Source organism: Vombatus ursinus, unplaced genomic scaffold, assembly GCF_900497805.2.
Source record: "Vombatus ursinus unplaced genomic scaffold, bare-nosed wombat genome assembly UNPS02012082.1, whole genome shotgun sequence".
Lineage (NCBI taxonomy): Eukaryota > Metazoa > Chordata > Mammalia > Diprotodontia > Vombatidae > Vombatus > Vombatus ursinus.
In genome coordinates, this window is record NW_020951860.1 from 1,416,423 (window position 1) to 1,438,872 (window position 22,450).

Consider the following 22,450-nt stretch of genomic DNA (forward strand, 5'->3'; position numbering starts at 1 on the left):
AGCTCATATTTACAAAGCCCTTTAAATTTTAAGTCAGTTTCAGAACAGTAGACACTACAAGTGATGTGTAGGGGCAAGGAAGAAAAAACTTAGTAGGTATAAATTCCTGCATTTTAACAGTGAGGAATTACATGTGAGAAATGGCACGAGTGATGTCACCTAGAAATAAAGGGTCAGAAAAGGAGGTTGACCTTTTAGTAGTAAGAACTAGGGGCAGCAGATGGATAGTTTGAATTATGTAATCTCAAATAAGCCTAGAGCAGAGGTTTTTAAGTTTTTTTGTATCATAGACCCCTTGGGAGCCTGTATACTCCTCACAATAATGTGTTTTTATTTTTTTAATCATTCCTGAGAGAATTCAAAAGTCCAGTTAGAGGTTAGTGAAAATTAAAATGTTATTTTTTCCCCATACAAGTATATAGGCTCTCTTCAGAATCCTTGACCTAGAGGATGGCTTGCATTTTGTTGTGTGTATTCTTTTGTGGAGGATATGCCAAATGAGTCAAAGGAGGATAATGATGATAGCTCCTACCTCTCAGCCTTGTTGGTATTCAAGGAGATAATATTTGTATAGTGCTGTAAAGCTTAAGGCACTGTATAAAATCTAGCTATTATTATTTAGTAAACTCTTGGTTTCTTTCTTGTTCTTTTTTCTCATTTTCTTTTCTTATCTTCTCTGTGCCTTGAACAAAAAGAGTTGGAGCTTGGTCATATTCTACCTTGTTTTTTTTTTTCCCAATTAATTAATCTGTGTCCTATTTTTGCTATCCTAACACCTGACACACATAAAAATAAAGATTAGACTTAGTAGTGCTACTCAGAATTAAATTCCATTGAGAAGATTAGATATTGGAAAGATGAAGAGGTAATACAGACAGTTCTTACTTATAAATTTGAAAATTCAACTTAACATAATGAATTCTGAAAGAAATCTGATTGAGGATTCTGAATGAGGATCTGATTGAGCTGATAGCTGTAAAGATTGTAGGAGAAGAAAGGGAAGCTTTGGAACCCAAAGTCAAACCAAAACACTTCACAGCAAAACAGCTAGCAGAAGCATTTCATAATTTGAATTTTTTTTTTTGAAAAGATGGATCGAAATACTTCAAGATTTTTAAAAGTTCAAAGACTAGGAAGAGACAGAGCCAAGATGGTGGAGTAAAGGCAGGGGCTTACCTGACCTCCTCCAAATTCTGCTTCAAAAAACTTTAAAATGATGCCTCAAAACAAATTCTGCCATCACAAGACCAACAAAGGGACAGTGTGAAACAGTATTCCAGCCCAAGACAGCTTAAAGGGTCAGGGGGAAAGGTCTATCCCACTGGGGTAAGACAGGAGCTTGGTTTAGTGCACTCTGCACTATGAGGCAAACCAGCAGGGCAGCAGTGAGGTCTTGCTGCACGGCAGTGAGTAACAGTGAGGCCCTCGACCCCTGTAGAAGGCAGCCAGTAGTGAGCCACTCCTGGTGCAAGCCACCAGCAAGACTTGGGGGTAGCAGGGGGAGGAGAGCAACTGAATCTGTGGCAGTGACTTCCGAATCTCTCAGGCCATAGATGGCAAGGGAGTCAGATGGGTACTTGGTTCTGGGTTGCAGTCGCAGGGTGAAGAGGAACCCTAGCCCATTAGCACTTCCAGCCACAGGTGAGCAAGGACCTTGGTCGCAGTTCCAGGGTAGAAAGCCATATTTGTGGTCACTCACAGACCAGAGTACAGTCCAGGAGAGCAGTGACTATGCCTCTGCTTAGATCATACCACCTTAGAAGAACTAACTCTCCATGAACCACGGTCCAACCATCTCTCCATACCTTCATTAAAAAAGTTGCCCAGCCAACCCTTGGTGATAAAGACTAGGTGTAGTGGGTGGGGAAGGGGCAACATACTGCACACCTATGTTAACTTTACAGTACTATGCATGCTTTATCATTAACTTTACCTTTCATAATTCTGTTTATTATTATGGTACAATTTTGTGACTTGTGTGAAGGTATTATGCCTTTGTTATATAGGCTAAGTGAAATGGGTGGGTAGGGGTAGATTTACATTAAGTAAAAATTGCTTTATAAAGAAGGTAGATTTACTTTTATAAAGCAACAACTATCTGTAAAAGAAGAAAACAGCTGACATTTTATCTGTTGGTATTAGTAGTACTAGTATAATTCTGGTTTCAGCTAGAAGACTACTATTAGTATCATTCCTGCTAAGTTGATAAATCACAATTAATACATTAATGGCATATTTATGTTTTATATGATTTTATATAATTTTATTTTTTCATAGTACTACATAAGTTAATTGATTATAGCTGTCTCCAGATACCCCTGTTTCTGATTTGATACAGTTAAAAAATTCTATTACAGCACAGAATTCTATGTAATGGAATAATGGAAGTCCATAGACAATAGCCCACTATAGTACAATATAACAAATTCTTCCTTTACTCTCTAGACATATAATAGTAATGTCATATGAAGAAAAGATACCTGATTTCTGCTTTGCATAACATTATTACTTATAAGTAGGGGAAGGAAAAGAAGAAGAAATCTGAGTTCTTTACAACTCTGATTTAAATAATTACCTTTTAACTCTTCTCATTTATTCTATTCTTAGACATTGCAAACTTTTTTCAAATTCTCAGACCATTCACCAGATCACTGTCTCTAAAACACACACACACACACACACACATACATGCACACATGCACACACGTGTACATGTTCAATGTTATTTATAGGAGGAAAGTTATATAAGTGAAGATATAATACCTTACTCTTCCCCCAGTTACGCTCGGAGCACTTATTTTCCCTTTCTTTTCATGTACTAATGGCTGGGCTTAGACCTCATCTGAATCTTACTGTTCTTTTGCTTTAAGGAGATTATCTAGTCTTAGGAGCCAGATTTATGAGTTGCTTGAGTATTATCTCATTTAAGCTTTATATCTGTCTAGCACATAGCAATGTATTTTGCTTAGAATACGTGTTTTTAAAATGCTCATTCTATTTGATGTATATATTGTGGACTAGACTTGTACTTTTATCAGCAATTTCATGGTGAAGAAATTCCCTCTATTAATGCAGGTTGGCACCTGCTTTGTGATTTAAAGTCTTAGAATATTGTCTGAAGAACTGAGAGGTTAAGTGACTTGGACGTAGTCCTTTTGACTCCAGGTTGCCTCTGTATCCACAATGCCATGGTATCTTTCTTGTATTTTACAAGTAAAAATATTGAGCCCTACAGTGGCAAAAACAAATTTCTCAAGGTCTTAAAAGTGAGTTAGTGTTAGAACAAGGGCAGAAATAGTTTGGCCTGACCATCCATATATGGGGAAAAATGTTTCTTGCTTAGAGCAGGGCTTCTTAAACTTTTTCCATTCCCTATCCTTTTTGTGTTTCAGCCCCGTTTAAGGGCATGTGCAGTGCAAAGTGAGCGTGCTTTGTGTTCAGAACCAAGGCTGCAGTGAAGTTGTATGCTGCCAGAAACACCTCGGATTCATTATGTGTTTGATTTTTAATTAATTTTTGGTTGTTGCATGTTCAGAAACGCTTTACTGTTGCCAGATTTTTCGCCACCCCATTTGGGGTTGTGACCCACAGTTTAAGAAGTGCTGACTTAGAGGATAATCTGTAGAATCAGCATATATATGCATATGTGTTTGTGTATGCATAAACACATACACACATGTATGTGTATGTATCTGAGACACGAATGTGGAGATAGACTACTATTTAGGTCTAGAGTTTTGAATAGAAGGCAACAGCTTAGCTGGATTACCTCTTCCAATTGATAAAGCTCAATTCAGCGATCCCAAGCTTTTGCCTGGAAAAAAAAAACCACATCTTTTTTAAAAAAAAAACAAAACTTTTTATTGATATCTTGTTTTTAAAAAATATTACCTATACCACAATCCTTCTAATAGTGAACATTTCCTTTTATTTAGGTCACTTTTATCATTTTGTTGAGTATGATGCATTAATTTTATTATTATTTTGATTTGCATTCTTTTTATTATTAATGATTTGGTGTAATATTTTATATAATTATTTGATGCTTTGAATAATAGCAGTTGGACAAGAAAAAGGAGGGGACACAAGAAAGAAATTTCCAATAGGAAACAAAATTTTATCTCTTTGCTGTTTGAGTTTTATATACCAATGAAAAATGCAGGATGAAATAATAGAAAAGACAGTCCAATTCAGAATACCTAAAAAGTTCATAAATTATCCAGGAGTCAATCTACAACATTCTCTTTTAAAAAATAGAGTGCAACATAGAGATTATCAGTGTTCATGACAATATGTAAATTAATATTTACAGATTCAATGCTATATCAATCAGACTACCATAGACATACTTTACAGCATTAGATAAAATACTAATAATATTTATTTGGAAGAACAAAAAAATCTAGAAAATTAGAAGGAATCATGAAAAAAAGTAGGGATGAATGGGAGATAATAGTGCTAGAGCTCAAGATATACTATAAACTATTACTGCTTAAGAAATTAAAAAATAGATCAGTATAATAGACTAGCCAAGGAAGAATCAGAAACAATTTAACTTAATAAGCCAGTTTTATATAAACTCAAGAGCATAAATTACCTGGAGGAGTCATCCTTTTTTTGTCAAGAATGCTGGGAAAACTGGAAAACAGTCTGATAGAAATTAGGTTTAGTTCAATGGCTTACACTAAATGCCTTAAAAAATTCAAAATGGATTTGTGACTTGAATAGTAAACATTACATAGTTTAAAAAAAAAGAGATTAAAAGGAGAATTAGAGCATGTACTTTTCCGTACACAAGGAGAGGAAGTGAATTCTTAAAAAAAACAAGGAATATAGAAGATTACAGAAAATAAAAATAGATAATTTCAATTATATGGAAGTGGAATAGTTTTAGCACTGGCAAAATCAATGCACCCTTCATGATAAAGAAATCAGTTGATTTGGAAAAAAGGCTTTTTATCAAATATCTCTGATAAGGTTCTGACATATAAAATCAAAAGACATTCTCCAGTAGGTAAATGGTCAGAGGATATGAGCAAATGGTTCTCTTATAATGTTTCTTGTCTTCATCACCTTTTCATTCTAGTCACCAAGTATCAAAATATATCTTGTCTTAATTTGGAGAGTTTCATTGTGTTCTCTAACTTCATCCTTCACAACAAATTTTGTTGCATAATTTGAGAGTATTTTTCTGGTGGTCTTTCTGCATACATTTCTCATGAGTACTGCAATATCCTGAATATTTCTGACTGTCTCACGAAATGCTGTTTCTTATTGACTTCATACATAATGTAAAAAACAACTCTGACACTTTTTCTTCTCTATTTTTTTTTTTTTTTGGCTAAGCAATAGAGTTGTGACTTGCCCAGGGTCACACAGCTAGTCAATGTTATGTGTTCGAGGCCGAATTTGAACTCAGGTCCTCCTGGCTCCAGGGCCGGTGCTCTATCCACTGCACCACCTAGCTGCCCCGCTTTTTCTTCTCTAAATAGAATCTGTGAGCCATCCTTCCATTTAACTGCAAGTTCCTTCTTTCTTCTGGTTTCATTTTATATCACAGATGTTTTTGTTGTTGTTGTTCAGTCATTCAGTCGTGTCCAATTCTTTGTGACCCCATGAACCATAGCATGCCAGGCCCTTCTGCCCTCTACTCCTGAAGCCTGCCCAATCTCATGTTCATTGCTTCTGTCGCACTAACTGTCCATCTCATCCTCTGTCATTCCCTTTTCCTTTTGCCTTCAGTCTTTCCCATGATCAGCGTTTTTTCCAGTGAGTGCTTTCTTCTCATTCTGTGGCCAAAGTATTTAAGCTGCACCTTCAGTGTTTGGTCTGCCAGTGGTCTGAGTTAATTTCCTTAGGTATTTGACTCTGTTTACTTCACTTGGCATTTTTTCATGTAGCTCTTTCCATGCTTCTCTGTATTCATGATACACATAATTTCTTATAGCACAGTATTTTTCCATTCCATTAATTCATTCATTTCTTGAAACATGATATATCCATTTTTATTTTAAACAGATCATGACTTTCAGAGAGTCCAATGATTTGTAGATTTTTTTCTCCTTGTTTTTCATATTAGTCATTTTTTATGTGAGATAACTTTTTTTTTCCTCTTTTTTCCCTGTCTTTTGACTTTGTTGTACTATTTTTGGTTTCAGGTAGAATCTTTAACTTCTGCTTAGTCCAGTATAATTTTCACATCATCAGTTACTTGGTTCAAGTTATGTGCCATTTCTATTAAGTGGTAAAATTCTCTTTCTAAGACTTTCTTCTAGTGCTTTCATTTCTTTTCTAATTTATTCCTTAAGATATCTCATTTCATTTATGATATTTTAAAACTTCATTTCTCCCAGAAATTCAAGCTGACCTTTTGGCCAAGCTGTATTTTCCTTTGAGTGGTGTTATTCACTTCTTTTATTGTTGTTATTATTTTGTCTTAGCTGTTCTTGACTCCATGACAGTTTTTTTCAAAATCCCAGATGTCTTTTTGTTTGCTTGCTTATTTTTTCAGCCTTGCTTTTTGAACTAGGACTTCGTGTCAGGTACTGCATACTTTTGGAAAAAAATCTTAGGGCCTTTTTTGGTCCTGATATGTATTCTGTGGGGGGTCCTGTGCTACTCACTCTGAATATTGAGTATTGTGTTTTCAAAAGATTTCAGTTACGGCTCAAATCCAGGACGTGCTTTTACCTTTTTTTATCTTTAACTTTTATCATACCCTTAGCAATTGTGATCTAGTGCTGAGTCTGATTGCTGCTTTTCTGGGCTGATTTTGGAAGCTCCTAACTCAGGTTTGAGTCTGGGCAACACTACTGAAGGTGTACTCTTTGTTGAAGCTCCATTAGACTTTTTCCTGGTTCTAGTTCCTGCAGCTATGTGGAATATTCTGCAGGTTCATCATGACAGAATGATAGGCTCACCCTTTGAGCTCCTTGGCCTGATTACTTAGCTGTCAGTCCCCCCCCTGTGTCAGTCAGTGGGCTGAATCTGAAACCATGATTTAAGGTCAGATCCTCACAGCTGCAGACTGGCTTCTTCCATAGTTCACAGTGTCAGTCCCAGTCCTGGGTCTGCATCTCTTCTTCCTTATCCTATAACATAGCACCTTAGGCCCCAGTGTAGTCCCTTTGTTGGAAGGCTCTCTCTCCTTGAGTCCTCTTGGCTCTACCCTTTTCCCAGTATCTGTAAGGCTTCTTACTATTACCCTGTGCTGACCTGGGTTTTAAAAAATGACTCACTGTGATTTCTTCTTGAGTTTCCTGGTTTTCACCCAGTGTGGTGCTCTTCCTTAATCTTTTATTCCCTCCCACTTAATAGTATTTTATTTTTTCCAATTGCATGTTAAGATAGTTTTCAACATTCACTTTTATAAAATTCTGAGTTCCAAATTTTTTCTCTCTCCCTCCACTCCCCCTTCTCCACAATGGCAAACAATCTGATATAGGCTTTATATGTATAATCATATTAAACATAGTTCTACATTAGTCATGTTGCGAAGGAAGAATCAGAACAAAAGGGAAAAACAAGAAAGAAAAAAAACAAATAAACAACAGAGAAAATAACATGCTTCAGTGTACAGACTCCATAGTTCTTTATCTAGGTGTAGATAGCATTTTCCATCATGAGTTTTTTGGAATTGTCTTACATATCATTGTATTGCTGAGAAGAGCTAAGTCTATCAAAGTTGGTCTTAATCTTTTTTTTTTCTTTTTGGTGAGGCAATTGGGATTAGGTGACTTGCCCAGCTAGTGAGTATTATTATATCTGAGGCTGGATTTGAACTTAGGTCCTCCTGATTGTAGGGCCGGTGCTCTATCCACTATGCCACCTAGCTGCCCCCTTTACTACTTCCTTTTGCTTCTCCATCTTTGTTGGTGTCCCCTGTGTTTTGGTATTTATCAAAAACTGTACTATTATATTTGATTGCTTCTGGTTCTTGCTTATAGTTTTTTCTATTGACACTCCTTCTGAGTTTTTCAAACTGTGGGACCAGCTGCCTGGGGGAATGAGGGTGGTGGAGAGGGTTCATGGTAGGAAGATCTTTTCAGAGGTGAGTTTAAGCAATTGCACGAATTATTGTATATTTTCCATTATTCTGCATAAATGTGTCTGCATTTTATAATAAAAACAGAGTTTAAAAAGAAGTCAACCAAAATAAGACTAACAAGGTGAATTCACTTCAACTAATAATTATCATAGTCCAGTGCTTATTTAATATGGCATTTACAAAAAAATGTCAAATTAGAGATGTCGTCAATAGAGACTTTTAAGTAATGGAAATATAGAAACACAAAATAAAAAGCCCACACCTAGAACTATGATCCATTATATTCATCACAAATAGTGCTATTGATAAATATTTAAAAAATCACTTTGTTTACTTTGTATAAATGCTTTTGCTGCAGATAGTATGAAATTCAATAAATTGGAAGTACATCTTTTTGTTTTTGTTTTTGGTTTTTTTTTTGTTTGTTTTTTTTTGTTTGGCATTGGGGTTAAGTGACTTGCCCAGGGTCACATAACTAGTAAGTGTCAAGTGTCTGAGGTCAGGTCCTCCTGACTCCAGGGCCAGTGCTGTATCCACTGTGCCGAAAGTACATCTTGAAAGTAAAGTATACATCCCGAATATGTTGGCAAGAGAAGAATAATGCTAATACTAAATTACACCAGTTTTTTAAAAAAACCGTATGTTTTTTCAAAAAGCAATATAAGGATAGTGACGATTGTGCAAATGTTCTTTTGTTGGTGCTGTCAGTAGGTTAAAATGAAGTTGTCGTAAAGTCATATTAAAACAGCTTTAAATGATTTCACTTTCAAAAACATGATGGAAAGAATTGTCCATATGACCTTTACAGCCAATTAATTGAGAAACTAAATCTTTCTAATTTGTATTACAAGTTGATAAAGCAGGAAGATGTAGCTGTTGAAACTGATGTTAAGGGAGATTTGTAATTTAAATAAATAAGTACAAGATCCTCGGATTCATACTCTAAGAAAGATAAAATATATTCTTTTAGAAGTTAGAGCTATGTAATAAATTTGTAGGATAATATGTTTGTTATATTTCTTAATTTTAAAAAATACTTATATTTCAAATAAAGCAGAAAAAGTAAAGACTTGTTTATTAACCCTGTGACCAGTCTATGAAAGCATTTCACATTTTATTTTTATAAAACATTCGCTCTGGAGTCAAAATACCAGGATTGAAATCCTGTCTCTGATACTTACTGCCTATATGACATTAGGCAAGATATATAGCCCCTCTGGGCCTCAGCTCCCTAATCTCTAAATGAGAGAGTGGTGATGCAGTCTGTTGGAGGAGATGGGATGGAATGGAATTACTTGAACAAGTAGAGGGGTTGGCCTTGGCCAGGAAAAGGGCCACCTCATCTTTTCATATGAGATAGGAGTAAAGGAGGAAAAATTGGGGGAAGGTATCTTAATTTTGTAACATGAGGAGAGGAGAAGAGAGCCTTGTCAATAAATGGCCTCATTTTTTTTTTCAGAAAAAGCCATGGTAGGTTTGGGGAGAAATGAAAAGGTTAAGAACTGTTGTGGAGAGTGGGATAGTGAATTAATTAGAGAAGCATAAGAGGATTGCCTAAAAGCCTTCAGGACCCACTTGAAATTTAGTAGCATAAATTTGTGGTGGTCCCAGTGGGATCTGTTGCACGAATGTAGGAGTGAAGGCAGCAGATGGTGGAAGTGATCCAAGGCTGAAGCTGAGCAGGGCACAATTGTGATGGGATAAGGGAGAAAGAGACTCGAGAAGAGGATGTTGTACAGTTAATTGATCACCCCAAGGGGTCAAGAAAGAAGGTGGATAGTGCAGGAGTGATGTCCTGGGAGAGAACTGAGGTGTGGAGGGAGCACATATAGTAAGTGCTGGAGGGGTGTAGAATCATAGCTGATGACAGCTCATGTTGAAAGTTAACCTTTGAGGCCTAAAGATGATTGGTTATGGATCTCTCATTGATCAGTCATGGGATCAGGAAGCAAACTGATATTTAACCTGGCATCATGGGCCTTTCTGGTCTCGCAGGGTAGATTGGTTCTTTATCTGATATGGTCAATCCAAAGCTTTGTGTCCCTTTTTTTATTTCTCTCTTTTTTTGGTTAAGTAATGCTTTAAAGAATGTATCTAATGTGGTAACTGAGACAATGAGATTTTCTAAATTCACCCATCTGTACTTTATTATGTTTTAAGATCTACTTCACCTAAACATCTTTAGTCATAATTGCATATTTCTCTTTCAGGTATGAGAGAAAGGCAATTATCTCAGTCTGGTAAAAACAGAGTAAAGTTTATATTAATTTAAATGTTCTTGAAGTTTTCCAGTTCATTTTCTTTCAGTGCCTTTACTGATCTTGTTGACTTCACATGCTCTAATGAAGGATTTTCTTTCAGCACCACTGTAGCAGCTATTCATATTCTGTTAAAATTGACAGTACCGCCATCTTTTTAGTATATCCAATTTTTTTTTTTTTTTGTTCTGAAACATTAGGTGGATGCGCTTCGATTACGGCTGGAGGAAAAGGAAACCATGCTGAATAAGAAGACAAAGCAGATACAAGAGATAGTTGAGGAGAAAGGAACCCAAGCAGGAGAAATACATGATCTCAAGGATATGCTGGATGTGAAGGAGCGGAAGGTCAATGTTCTACAGAAGAAGGTAAAGTGCATGTCTTGTAACTCCACACTACACCCTTGATGACATCTTCATTTTTGCTACCAAATAATAGCTAAGATCTGCCAAAATGTTTTTTTTTTTTTTTTACGACAGTTGGGGTTAAGTGACTTGCCCAGGGTCACACAGCTAGCAAGTGTCAAGTGTTTGGTCTGAGGCTGGATTTGAACTCAGGTCCTCCTGACTTCAGGGCCAGTGCTCCATCGCCTGCGCCACCTAGCTGCCTGTCAAAATGTCTTTCTTACTCCTCTGTTTACATTTTTGAGATTAGTGTGAGTGGATTATTAATGGTAAACTGTTTTGCTTAGTTTTTAAAAGTTCATTTAGCTCATTTTTGGTAATTTTTCGTGCATCTTCTGGGCTTCTGTACAGAGCAATATTTCTCAAACTCTTGGTTTAATTTCCTATCTTTTGCCCCCAAATTTCCTAACTTTCTGTTTAGCCTATGAATAGCTTATACCTACAAGCTTTTTTCAATTAGTTAATTAGTAGCTAAATTAATTTTGAAATGCTTTTGTGGAGAGATGATAAAGTTGGTTACTTCGTTTGTATGAATGACCAGATTCCAATTTGTAGGAAAGAGGCTACAGTGACTTATTTTGTAGCTTGGTGAGATGTATTTAGGCAAAGAAAGGGTTTCTTTCCTTTTTTAAAAAATCTACATCATTAAAAATTGTATTTTAAACACAAATGCTGGCCCTGAAAGTTGATGGAAAAACTTAATGATAATCATTCTTTATAATTTAACCCAAGAGATAACATGGCATAAAGTGTAGACAACTGGATGTGGTATTCACTTATTCTGTTTTTAGGTTGTAGTTAAACTTTGGACTTCCATTCATCTTTTAATGGACCTTCTAGTAATGGTATTTTCACTTAACGAAATGGATAGCAGATGAGCAGTTATGAAAATGACCATGTTGAAAATTTTAGTGTGTGCTGTGTAATATTACCACTGAAATAACTCACCAACATGTCTCTGAAGTCTTTACTGTAAAATAGCAAGACTGCATTAAATTACCAGATTTTAAAGTAAGCTGAACTACTTGGAAAACATACAAGTATAACCCAAAACATTTCCTAACTCATACTTGGAATTTACTTCAATTTGGTTTTCTGTCAACTTCTTGACAGAATTCATAATTTGATCACTATAAATACGATGACTACATCTTGGTATGAGTTATGATTAGTCTCAGATCTTTTTATTGCCTTCCATTAACTTCCTACTTGTCAAAAGTTAGAAAAGATGATTTTCAGTCAATGCTTCTTAGCTTTGTCTTCAGATTAATTTATGTGCGAGTTACTCTGTTAGGTGACTAGGTTATTAGGAGTCTATGAATAACTGTACTATCCATTGAATAAGTTTTAACAGGCTCCTCCAAACCTTTTCATCCCTCTTCAAACCTCCTGTGCCTCCCTCTCCTTCCCACCCTCAGCTGAAATCCTTGCCTCATATTTTACAGAAAAAAACTGAAGCCATTTGCTGTGAACTCCTTCTTCACCCATCTTCTTCATCTCTTATCACCCAGATGCCTTCTGCCATTATCTCCTTCTTCACCCCTGTCTTGTAGTGAGATAGTCTTATTCCTTACAAAGGCTAAGGTGATCCCCTTCCATCCGTCTTCTTACAACAGATTGCCTCTCTGTCATTCCCCACTGTATCACTTATTTTTAATCTCTGGCTCATGCCCTACTGCCCATGTCTCCCCCATTCTGGAAAAACCCTCACTGGATTCTTCCATCCCTACCAACTCTATCTTTGCTGCCCTTCACAGCTAAACTCCTCGAAAAGGCCATTTACAGTAGGTGCCACTACTTTTTCTCCTCAATCTGGCTTCTGATTGTAACATTCCACTGAAATTGCTCCCTCCAAAGTTAATAGTGATCTATTAGTTGTCAAATCCAGTGGCGTTTTCTCAATCCTCATTCTCCTTGAACTCTCTGCAGCCTTTTGACACTGTTGATTACCTTCTCTTCCTTGATGCTTTCTTTTCTCTAGGTTTTTGGGACACCAGACACCACCCTCTTCTGGTTGTCCTCCTATCTATCAAACTGCTCCTCTGTCTCCCTTGCTGGATCTTCATCCATATCATTCCCTCTAACTGTACGTGTTCCTCAAGGTTCTTCTCTGGGTCTTTTTCTTTTTGCCCTCTATACTACTTCACTTGGTAATTTCATCAGCTCTCATGGATCTAATTACTATGTCTGTGATGATGGTTGTCTTTTTAATTTAAATTTATTTTTTATTTTTACATTCTCTCCTTCCCTCTGACCTTTCCCCCTCCAGTTGATAAGGCAAGAAATTTGATGTCCATTATACATATACAGTTTTGCAAAACATATTTATGTATTAGCAATGTTCTAGAAAAGCAAACAAATAAGAAAAATAAAGATGGAAAAAAATCTACACTCTCAGTCCATTAGTTCCCTATCTGGAGATAGATAGCATTGTATGTCATGAATCCTTTGGAGTTGTAGTGTATTATTGTATTGATCAGTGTTATTAAGTCTTTCACAGTTGATTTTCTTTAAAATATTATTGTTATTGTGTACATTCTTTTCCTGGGGGCAGCTTGGTGTCATAGTGGATTGAGTACCAGCCCTGGAGTCAGGAATACTTGAGTTCAAATCTGACCTTAGATTCTAACTAGCTGTGTGACCCTGGGAAGGTCACTTAACCTTGTTTCTCTCAGTTTCTTCATCTGTAAAATGAACTGACAAAGGAAATGGCAAAACTCTCCAGTATCTTTGTCAAGAAAACCCCAAATGGGGTCTAAAGAGTCAGACATGACTGAAAACAACTGAACAACAACAAGATGTTTTTCTGGTTATGCTCATTTCACTTTGCATTAATTCGTGTGGGTCTTCCTAGGTTTTTTTGAAACCATCACCCACATCATTTCTTACAGCACATTAGTATTCCACCACAGTCACATCCCACAACTAGTTCACCCAACAGATGGACATCCCCTCAGTTTCCGGTTCTTTACTATCACAAAAAGATCTGCTGTAAAGTGTTGCTATACATATAGATTATTGCTGGGTCATAAGTTATTCACAGTTTTGCAGCCCTTTAAGCCCTTTTATAGACATTTGGGGATAGTTCCAAATTGTTCTCCTGAATGCTTGGACTAGTTCACAGCTCTGCTAACAGTACATGGAAGCACCTATTTTTCCCTATCTCCTCCAGTATTTAGTCATTTTCTTTTCTGTCATCTTAGCCAATCTGTTTGTGAACTGATACCTCAGAGTTGTTTATTTTGCATTTCTCTAATTATTAGTGCTTTAAACCATTTTTTCATATCTATTGATAGCTTTGATTTCTTCCTCTAAAGACTGCCTGTTCATATCCTTTAACCATTTAGCAACTGGGGAATATGTTGATGATTCTCAAGTCTACCTATCCTGCCCCAGCCTTTCTGTTGACCTCTATTCTCACATCTTCAATTGCCTTTCAGACATCTAAACAGAATGTCTGGTAAATACCTTAAAATCCACGTGTTCAACACCAAACTCATCTTTTCTCCTAAACCCTCCCCTTTCCTATTTTCCTAATTATTGTCGAAGATAACACCATCCTTCTAGTCCTTCATGCTCATGACCTGGTAGTCATCTTCAGCTCCTTGTTATCTCTTACCCCTTCATATCCAAGCTGTTGCCAAGGCCTGTTGATTTCACCTCTTCATCTCTCATATATTCCCCCTTTCTTCCCCTGACACTGCCCTTATCACCTCATGCTTACATACAGTTATCTAATTGTAATAGTGGCTGGTGGGTCTGCCTGCCTCAAGTGTCTTCCCCACTCCAGTCCATCTTCTATTCAGTCACTAAAGTGATTTTTCTGAAGCCGGGGTCCAACCATATCACTCCCCTACTCAATAAGCTCCAGGGGCTCCCTGTGGCTTCCAGTGCTTTCTTTGACATTCAGAACTCTTCATAACCTCCCCCCAACTCCCTTACTTTCCCATTCTTCTTACATCTTAATCTCCACTACATAGTCTTTGATCCAGTAGAACTTTCTTCTGTCAGTTGCATGAACAAGGCATTCCATTGCTCACCTCTGGGCATTTTCTCTGACTGTCCCTCTTGCTCAGAATGTTCTCTCCTCACCTCTCCCTACTAACTTCTCTGGCTTCCTTCAAGACTCAACTACAGTCCCATCTTTTAGAGAAAGTCTTTTTATAACCCCTCTTAATTCTAGTGCCTTCCCTCTGTTAATTATTTCCTATTTATCTATATAGTTTGCTTTGTGTATATTTGTTTTCATGTTGTTTCCTCTATTAGATTGTAGGTTCCTTGAGGTCATTATGGAATGTTTTTTACTTCTTTTTTGAGTCACTAGTGATTAGCACAGTGCCAGGTACATAGTAGGTGCTTAATAAATGTTTGTTGATTATTTATTATTTGATTCATACATCTAAACCAAAATAGTTCAGGTAGCTGATGGATAATTAGATTCCCATGTTAGAGATGATTGATGAAATAAATGAGAGGTGATTTAGGTCTTTGTTGTTTAGTTGTTTTCAGTTGTATCCAACTCTTTGTAACTTCTTTTGGGCTTTTCTTGGCAAAAGATACTGGAATGGTTTGCCATTTCCTTCTCCAGCTCATTTTATAAATGAGGAAACTGAGAGAAACAAGGTTAAGTGACTTGCCCAGGGTCAAACAGCTAATAAGTGTCTAAGGTTGGATTTGAACTCAAGTCTTCCTGACTCCAAGCCTAGTGTTCTATCCACTGTACCATCTACCTACCCCAAATATTTAAGTCACTGGTTTACAAATGGCTTAAGGTGGAACGATTATTGAAATTGAAAGCTGAAATTGAAATTTCTTATTGTACCTTTTATTTTGTTTATTTTTCTTTTTTTAGATTAAATTAATTTTTTTCTATTATATTTTAAGTTCTGAACTGTCTTCCTCCCTCTCTCCCTCCTTCTGTACCCTGCATTAGAGAAGGCCACCATTTGACACAGAATAAATTGAAGGGCTTCTATCATTTTAATACATCTGATAGGTGTTGAGATAATATCTCAAAGTTGTTTTAATTTGCATTTCTCTAATGAATAATGATTCAGAGCATTTTTTTGGTATGGCTATATATAGCTTTGTTTTCTTCATTGAAAAACTGCCTTTGACTATTTATTGATTGGGAAATAACTCATATTTCTATAAATTTGACAAAGTTCTTTATGTATTTGAGAATATCTGTATTTTCTATATGTATTTATCGAAGAAACTGTCTATAAAGTTTTCTCCCCAGTTTTTTACTTTCCTTTTAATCTTGGCTATATTGGCTTTATTTGTGCAGGAGCTTTTTAATTTAATGTAATCAAAATTATCCATTTTATATATCATAGTGCCCTCTATCTTTTGTTTTCTCATAAATTGTTCTCCTATCCATAAGTCTGATAGGTGATATGTTCCATGTTCTCCTAATTTACTTATGATATCTCCCTTTATATCTAGGTCATGTATTCATTTTGACCTTATTTTGGTAAATGGTATAGATAATGGTCTGTGGCAAATTTCTGGCAGACTGTTTTCTACTTTTCCCAGCAATTTTTAGGAAATAGTGAATTCTTATCCCACAAGCTTAAATCTTTGCGTTTGTCAAAACAGCAAGGTTACTATAATCATTTGTGTATTATTTGTCTACTCTATTCCATTGATCCACCTTCCATTTCTTAGCGAGATAGTTTTGATAATTGCCTCTTTATTAAACAGCGGTATTGCCATTTGAGATCTGGTATAGCTTAACTTCCTTTCTTTACCTTTTTTTTCATTAATTTTTTTTTTTTATATTTTTGACCTTTTGTTTTTCCAAATGAATTTTGTTGTTTTTTTCTAGCTCAATAAAATCAATTTTTTGATAGTTTAATGAGATGGCATTGAATAAGTAGATTAATTTGGATAGAATTGTCATTTTTTTTAAAGTTCAAACTAATAATACCTTTATTTTTGAGATGTAGTAGAATTTACATAATAAATTTGATACAATGTAGCTTCCAAGAATTAATGTCTTAATCATATCTTTAGAGAGATTTGAAATAGTGATTCTGACTTGCATTCTTAAGTATTACCTATTTTGCTTAAAGAAGGTGGATTCTGTTTCTAAGGAGCATTCATTTCTGACATTTCAATCCCTGACTTCAGTGGCTGCAAACTCTGCACCTCTGTGCCACACTTAGGACTAGTGAAGTACATGTCAAACAAGAAATTGCTTTAACACAATAATAACAGAATGTATGTATACAACTATGGTATGAGGCATACTGGGCCACTCTCCACAAAGGGAACATTCTTTGCCATGGGTGGCTAATGTATCGTCATTGTTAGGAGCACCTGTGATAGGGATACACCACGATGACAATTTAGCTTTCAACTTTTGGATATTAATAAGTGGTAAGAGAAAGATCAGAAATTCTGCAAAACCATGCCACAAAAGTTCCCAGTTCATGTACTCAGAGCCAACTTCTCGAATGCTTAGGGGTTTGCAAAATACGGATCGAAAGCCTGAGGTGCTCTGTCAATGTAGCAAACTTTCCTTTTTGGAGAAAAATTACGAAATTAAGCAAACTACCTAATTTTAAAAGTTCAACAATACACTATTTGATCTTATAGAATGATGCTAATGGTGGTTACTGAATAAATCATAACATCTTTCTTCTAACCACCTTCCTCCAGCTGTGCAAATAGCATACTGTAACTTTTGATTTTTACTTAGTGGCTGATATTTCTGAGTTTGAGAAAAATCATTCTTGTACTGGATATTCATAATTGACTGTCCCACAGTGGCATTCTTGGAGTAAATGGTGAATTTCCATAAGAAAAGCCACAAAAATGCTTTTACCTCAGGATTGAACTGGGCTAAGAGCCCTGGCTTAAATCCATGAAAACAATGAGTAAACTGGGACCAAACTAATTGTTCCAGGACTTTGTTTAGTTCCAGGGCATCCAGCTGACTTATTCTCAGTACTGGATTTGTGTGCTCAGTATTCTTTCTTTTGGAAGACATATCTTTTTTACTGTAGGACTTAACACAATCTGAAGGACTGTGACTCTGGTTTGGCTTGTTGTAATAAGGCACTGTATTGGTATTCAGTAGATAAGCATCCACATTTTGCCAGCATTACTGGAATACCACAGGTTAGAACATCAGATTAAATCCCTCTGTAAGCTGGTTTCCATAGCTAATTATTTTTATGGAAATAGAGGAGCACCTGAAGTGAACGTGTTTTTTGGAAAGTGTTAGGAGCCTGCTCCTGAGGAGCAGAATCTGAAAAGACTGGGGATTCGTCTACCCAACCCAACTGTGATGCGGGCATTTTGATGGGGCCTTCAGGGATCTGGGAAGGCCTGAGCCTGAAAAAGCCAATCCCCTCCACCTTTACTGCCCCCCCCAAATTCCTCGAGGAGAATCGACATTTTTATTATGTTGGCTCTGTCCATCCATGAACAATGAATATTTCTCCAGTTATTTAAATCTGACTTTTTTGTATAAAAAGTGTTTTAGAATTATGTTCGTGTAGTTCCTGGGTTTGTCTTGGCCGGCATACTCCTAGTTATTTTATACTGTCTATGGTTATTTTAAATGGGGTATCTCTTACTATCTTCTTGTGGGGATTTGTTGGTTAGATATATAGAAATGCTGATGATTTATGTGGGTTTATTTTATATATTGCTACCTTGCTAAAATTATTGCTTCAACTAGCTTTTTAGTTGAATCTCCAGGATTTTCTAAGTATATCATCATAATATCATCTGCAAAAAGAAATAGTTTTATTACCATCTTGCGCATTCTGATTCCTTCAACTTTTTTTCTTCTCTTATTATCTTCTCTAGCATTTCTAATACAGTATTGAATAATATTGGTGATGATGGGCATCCTTGTTTCATTCCTAATCTTGTTGGGAAGCTTCTAGCTTATTCTCATTATAAATAATTTTGCTGATGTAGGTGCTTCTTATCATTTTAAGGAAAAGCCCACTTATACCTATTCTTTTAAGTGTTTTTAATAGGAACACGTGTTGGATTTTGTCAGAAGTTTTTTTTTGCATCTATCAATGTAATCATATGATTTTTGTTATTGTTATTGATATAATAAATTATTGATCAATATTATTGATCAATCAAATATTACTGTTATTGATGTAATCAATTAATAGTTTTCCTTACATTAAATCATCCCTGAATTCCTTGTGTAAATTCCACTTGGTCACAATGTATAATCTTTGTGATATACTGTTGTAATCTCTTAGCTAGTATTTTATTTATTATTCATTAGTGAAATTGATCTATGATTTTCTTTGTTTTTGTTCTTCTTAGTTTAGGTATCAGCGCCATATTTGTTTCATAAAAGGAGTTTGATAGGACTCTTCCTTTGCCTATTATTCCTAATAATTTATTTAACAGAATTAATTGTTCATTAAATGTTTGATAGAATTCACTTGTATATAAATCTAGTCCTGATGCTTTTTTCTTAGGAAGTTCATTTATGGCCTGTTAAATTTTTTTTCTGTAATAGGTTTATATTTTTAAGTATTAAAGCAGCTTCTATTTTTAAATATTCCATTTCACTTAAATTGTTAAATTTATTGGCACATAATTGGGCACCTAATAATAACTTTGATTTCATCTTCATTAGTGGTATATTCACTATTTTCATTTTTTTATATTAGTGCTCTGGTTTTCTTCTTTCTTTTTAAAAATTATGTTAACGAATGGTTTATTTTCTTGTATTTTTTATTTCATAAAACCAATTCAGTGGTTTTCTTACATTTAGTTTTATTACTCTCATCTTTAATTTTTAGGATTTCTAATTTGGTGTTTTATCATAGATAATTAATTTATTCTTTTTCTGGTTTTTTTAAATTGCATAGGCAATTCATTGGGCTTCTCTTTCCATATTTTATTGATGTAAGCATTTAGAAATATAAAATTTCCTCTAATGACTACTTTTGCTACATCTTAGAGGTTTTGGTATGTTGTCTCGTTATTATCATTCTGTATAATAAAATTATGTATTCTTTCTATAACTTGTTTTTTAGCTTACTCATTCTTTAAGATTAGACTATTTAGTCTCTACTTTTTGATCTGCATTGCAATGGTCTCTTATTAAATATAATTTTTATTGCATTATGATCTGAATAGGATGCATTTAATAATTCTGCTTTTCTGCATTTAACTGAAGATTTTAAGTCCTAGGATATGGTCAATTTTTGTAAAGGTACCATGTACCACTGAGAAAAAGGTATATTCCTTTCTATTCCCATTCAGCTCTTTCCAGATATCTGTCATATCTAGCTCATCCAAATTTCTATTCATTTCCTTGACTTCTTTCTTATTTATTTTTTAGTTAGGTTTATCTAGTTCTGAGAAGGAAAGGTTGAATTCCCCCACTATTACAGTTTTGCTGTCTATATAGCATTTGGTGTATATAGGTTTAGTATTGATATTACTTCATTATCTATGATACCTTTTATCATAAGGTAGTTTCCCTGTTTATGTCTTTTAATTAAATCTATTTTAGCTTTAAGTTTGTCTGAGATCAGGATTGCTTCCCTTGCTTTTTTTGCATTAACTGAAGCATAATAGATTCTATTCCAGGCCTTTATTTTTACTCTCGGCATATGTCTCATTTTAAAATGAGCTTCTTGTAACAACGTATTGTCAGTTTCAGGTTTTTAATTCAATCCATTTTATGGGTGAGTTCATTCTATCCACATTCAGAGTTATAATTATTAGTTGTATATTTTCCTCCATCTTATTTTTCCTCACTGTTTATCCTTCTTTCCCTCTCTTTTTACCCTATTCTTCTTCAGAAGTCTATTTTGCTTCTGACCACTGCCTCCCTAATCTGCACCCCTTCTAAGAATTTGTCCCTTATTCTCTTCTCTTTCCTTCCTATTCTTTAACCTAACTTTTTTTTTTAACTTACCTACTTGATTATTCCTCTTTAACACAGTTCTGATGATAATAAGGTCCTAGCACTATCAGCCCTCCACCCTCTCCTGCCTTCCACTGAGACAGTTTTTCTATTCATGCCTCAAATTTTCTGTTCAGTTCTGGTCTTTTCCTCACAAATACCTAAATGTCTTTTAATTCATTAAATATCTATTTTTTTCCATGCAAGATTACATTCAACTTTGCTGGGTAAGTTATTCGTGGTTGCAGACCTTGTTACTTTGCTCTTGGGAATATCATGTTCCGTGCTCTTTGGTCTTTTAATTTAGAAGCCGCTAAATCTCGTGTTATCTTGAATGTCGCTCTACGGTATTCAAATTATTTCTTTACAGTTGTTTGTAATATTTTCTCCTTTACCTGGCAGCTCTGAAATTTGCCTCCTCAATTCACTGTGGTTCTTTGATCCAGAACTGGATGATGAGGGACAAAACTGCAAGTTAATACCTGGTACCATCACAATGCCCTGATATGTATCTGGAGGTGTTCTGGTAATCATCCGGGACCTCTTTTGCCCTGAAGCACAGTTTCTTCCTGAGTTAGAGTGCTCTGTGTATAGAGCATTTCTGGCCCAACCCCATTGCTAGTGTCTATACACCCAGTGTCCATCTATCTGTCTGTCTGTTTTCACCTGCACTGAAAAAAAATCACTTTCATTTTTTTAGTGGATTTCTACCATCAGTCTTTGGTTTGGTGTGTTTTCTAGATCTTTTTGAAGGAGTTTTCTTTTTTGGTGGGGTATGGGGTGGGTGGGTGGAGTGGGTTGTAAATATTGCTGTACCTTTTCTTGCTACTTGGCCATTTTGGCTTTGCCCCTCCTTGCTTATTTTCAACCTTTGATTACCTGCATCCATTTTCTCAGTGTTGGTTTTTTTTTTTTTTTAAATTTTGGGCCACCAAGTGTTCTTAAATAGTCACAAAATGTTAGGTAATTTTTTGATCAGGGTGGTGTAGTAGATCAGAGCTGAACAATTTAGTTCCCATATATGTTCTCCAGCAAAGGGCAAAGGAGATTACCAAACTGCATAATGATTAACAAGTAGAAAAAGAAGCTGCAATAAACTCCTTTTCCTTGTCCAGGTCATATCACCCAGAAGCTTGTAGGCACTCAGGGGAGGGGCCACCTAGAGGAACTGGAATTAGTATAGCACTTGGAGACCTTTGAGTCAGAGTGAGTGGCACTGCAGTAACGCTGGGAGCCTGTAGCAGTGCATTGTACCAGAGAGCAGGAAGACTGGATTGCTTAGGTGAAGCTCCAGGGCAGTCACCTCTAGTGTTCTGACTCCCAGAATTGGGCTCAGTCCCAGCATCACTGCCCTTTCAGATTGTACCCTTTGAGTGCTCTCAAAGTTTGTTTCATGCTGACTTACGCTTCCCTTGACAGCCTTAAAGAGATAGAGCTTTTTACCTGGAAGATACAGGTTGGCTTGGGATGTGCTAACATTTTGTGCGTAGACACTAGTGTATGTCAGGGTCAGTGGTAGGACAACACATGTTACAAATTAAGAACACATAGGTATCCACCATCCTTAGATTGTAGATGGAACCTTACCCTGACAAAAAATTCCAATTCAATAAGTAAGGCTAGAACTATGAATAAGTTAAAAAAAAAACAATTAGTAAGAAATTTTATGGATCCAGGAATGTCTAGGACATAAACTTATGGTAAGAGAATAACTCCACATCAACTATGGGCAAAGAATCAGATAAAAATGTGGCTTGGCCATAAGAATTAGAATTCCTGAAAGAAAGGAAGCTAAAGATAAAAAGAGATTATAAATGAAACAACGTTAGAGGAA

General features: G+C 35.7%; 1 protein-coding gene and 1 pseudogene across 7 annotated transcripts in view; one reads left to right on the forward strand and one right to left on the reverse strand.

The window, feature by feature from the left end:
* ERC1 (ELKS/RAB6-interacting/CAST family member 1) overlaps nucleotides 1-22,450 on the forward strand; it is a 370,818-nt gene that overhangs the window by 120,145 nt on the left and 228,223 nt on the right. For all 7 annotated transcript variants that reach the window (XM_027857322.1, XM_027857320.1, XM_027857325.1 and 4 more), the window contains one exon: nucleotides 10,506-10,673. In XM_027857322.1, coding sequence (XP_027713123.1) covers nucleotides 10,506-10,673 — 168 coding nt within the window. The remainder of the gene's footprint in view (nucleotides 1-10,505; nucleotides 10,674-22,450) is intronic.
* LOC114039535 lies at nucleotides 16,803-17,706 on the reverse strand (annotated as a pseudogene).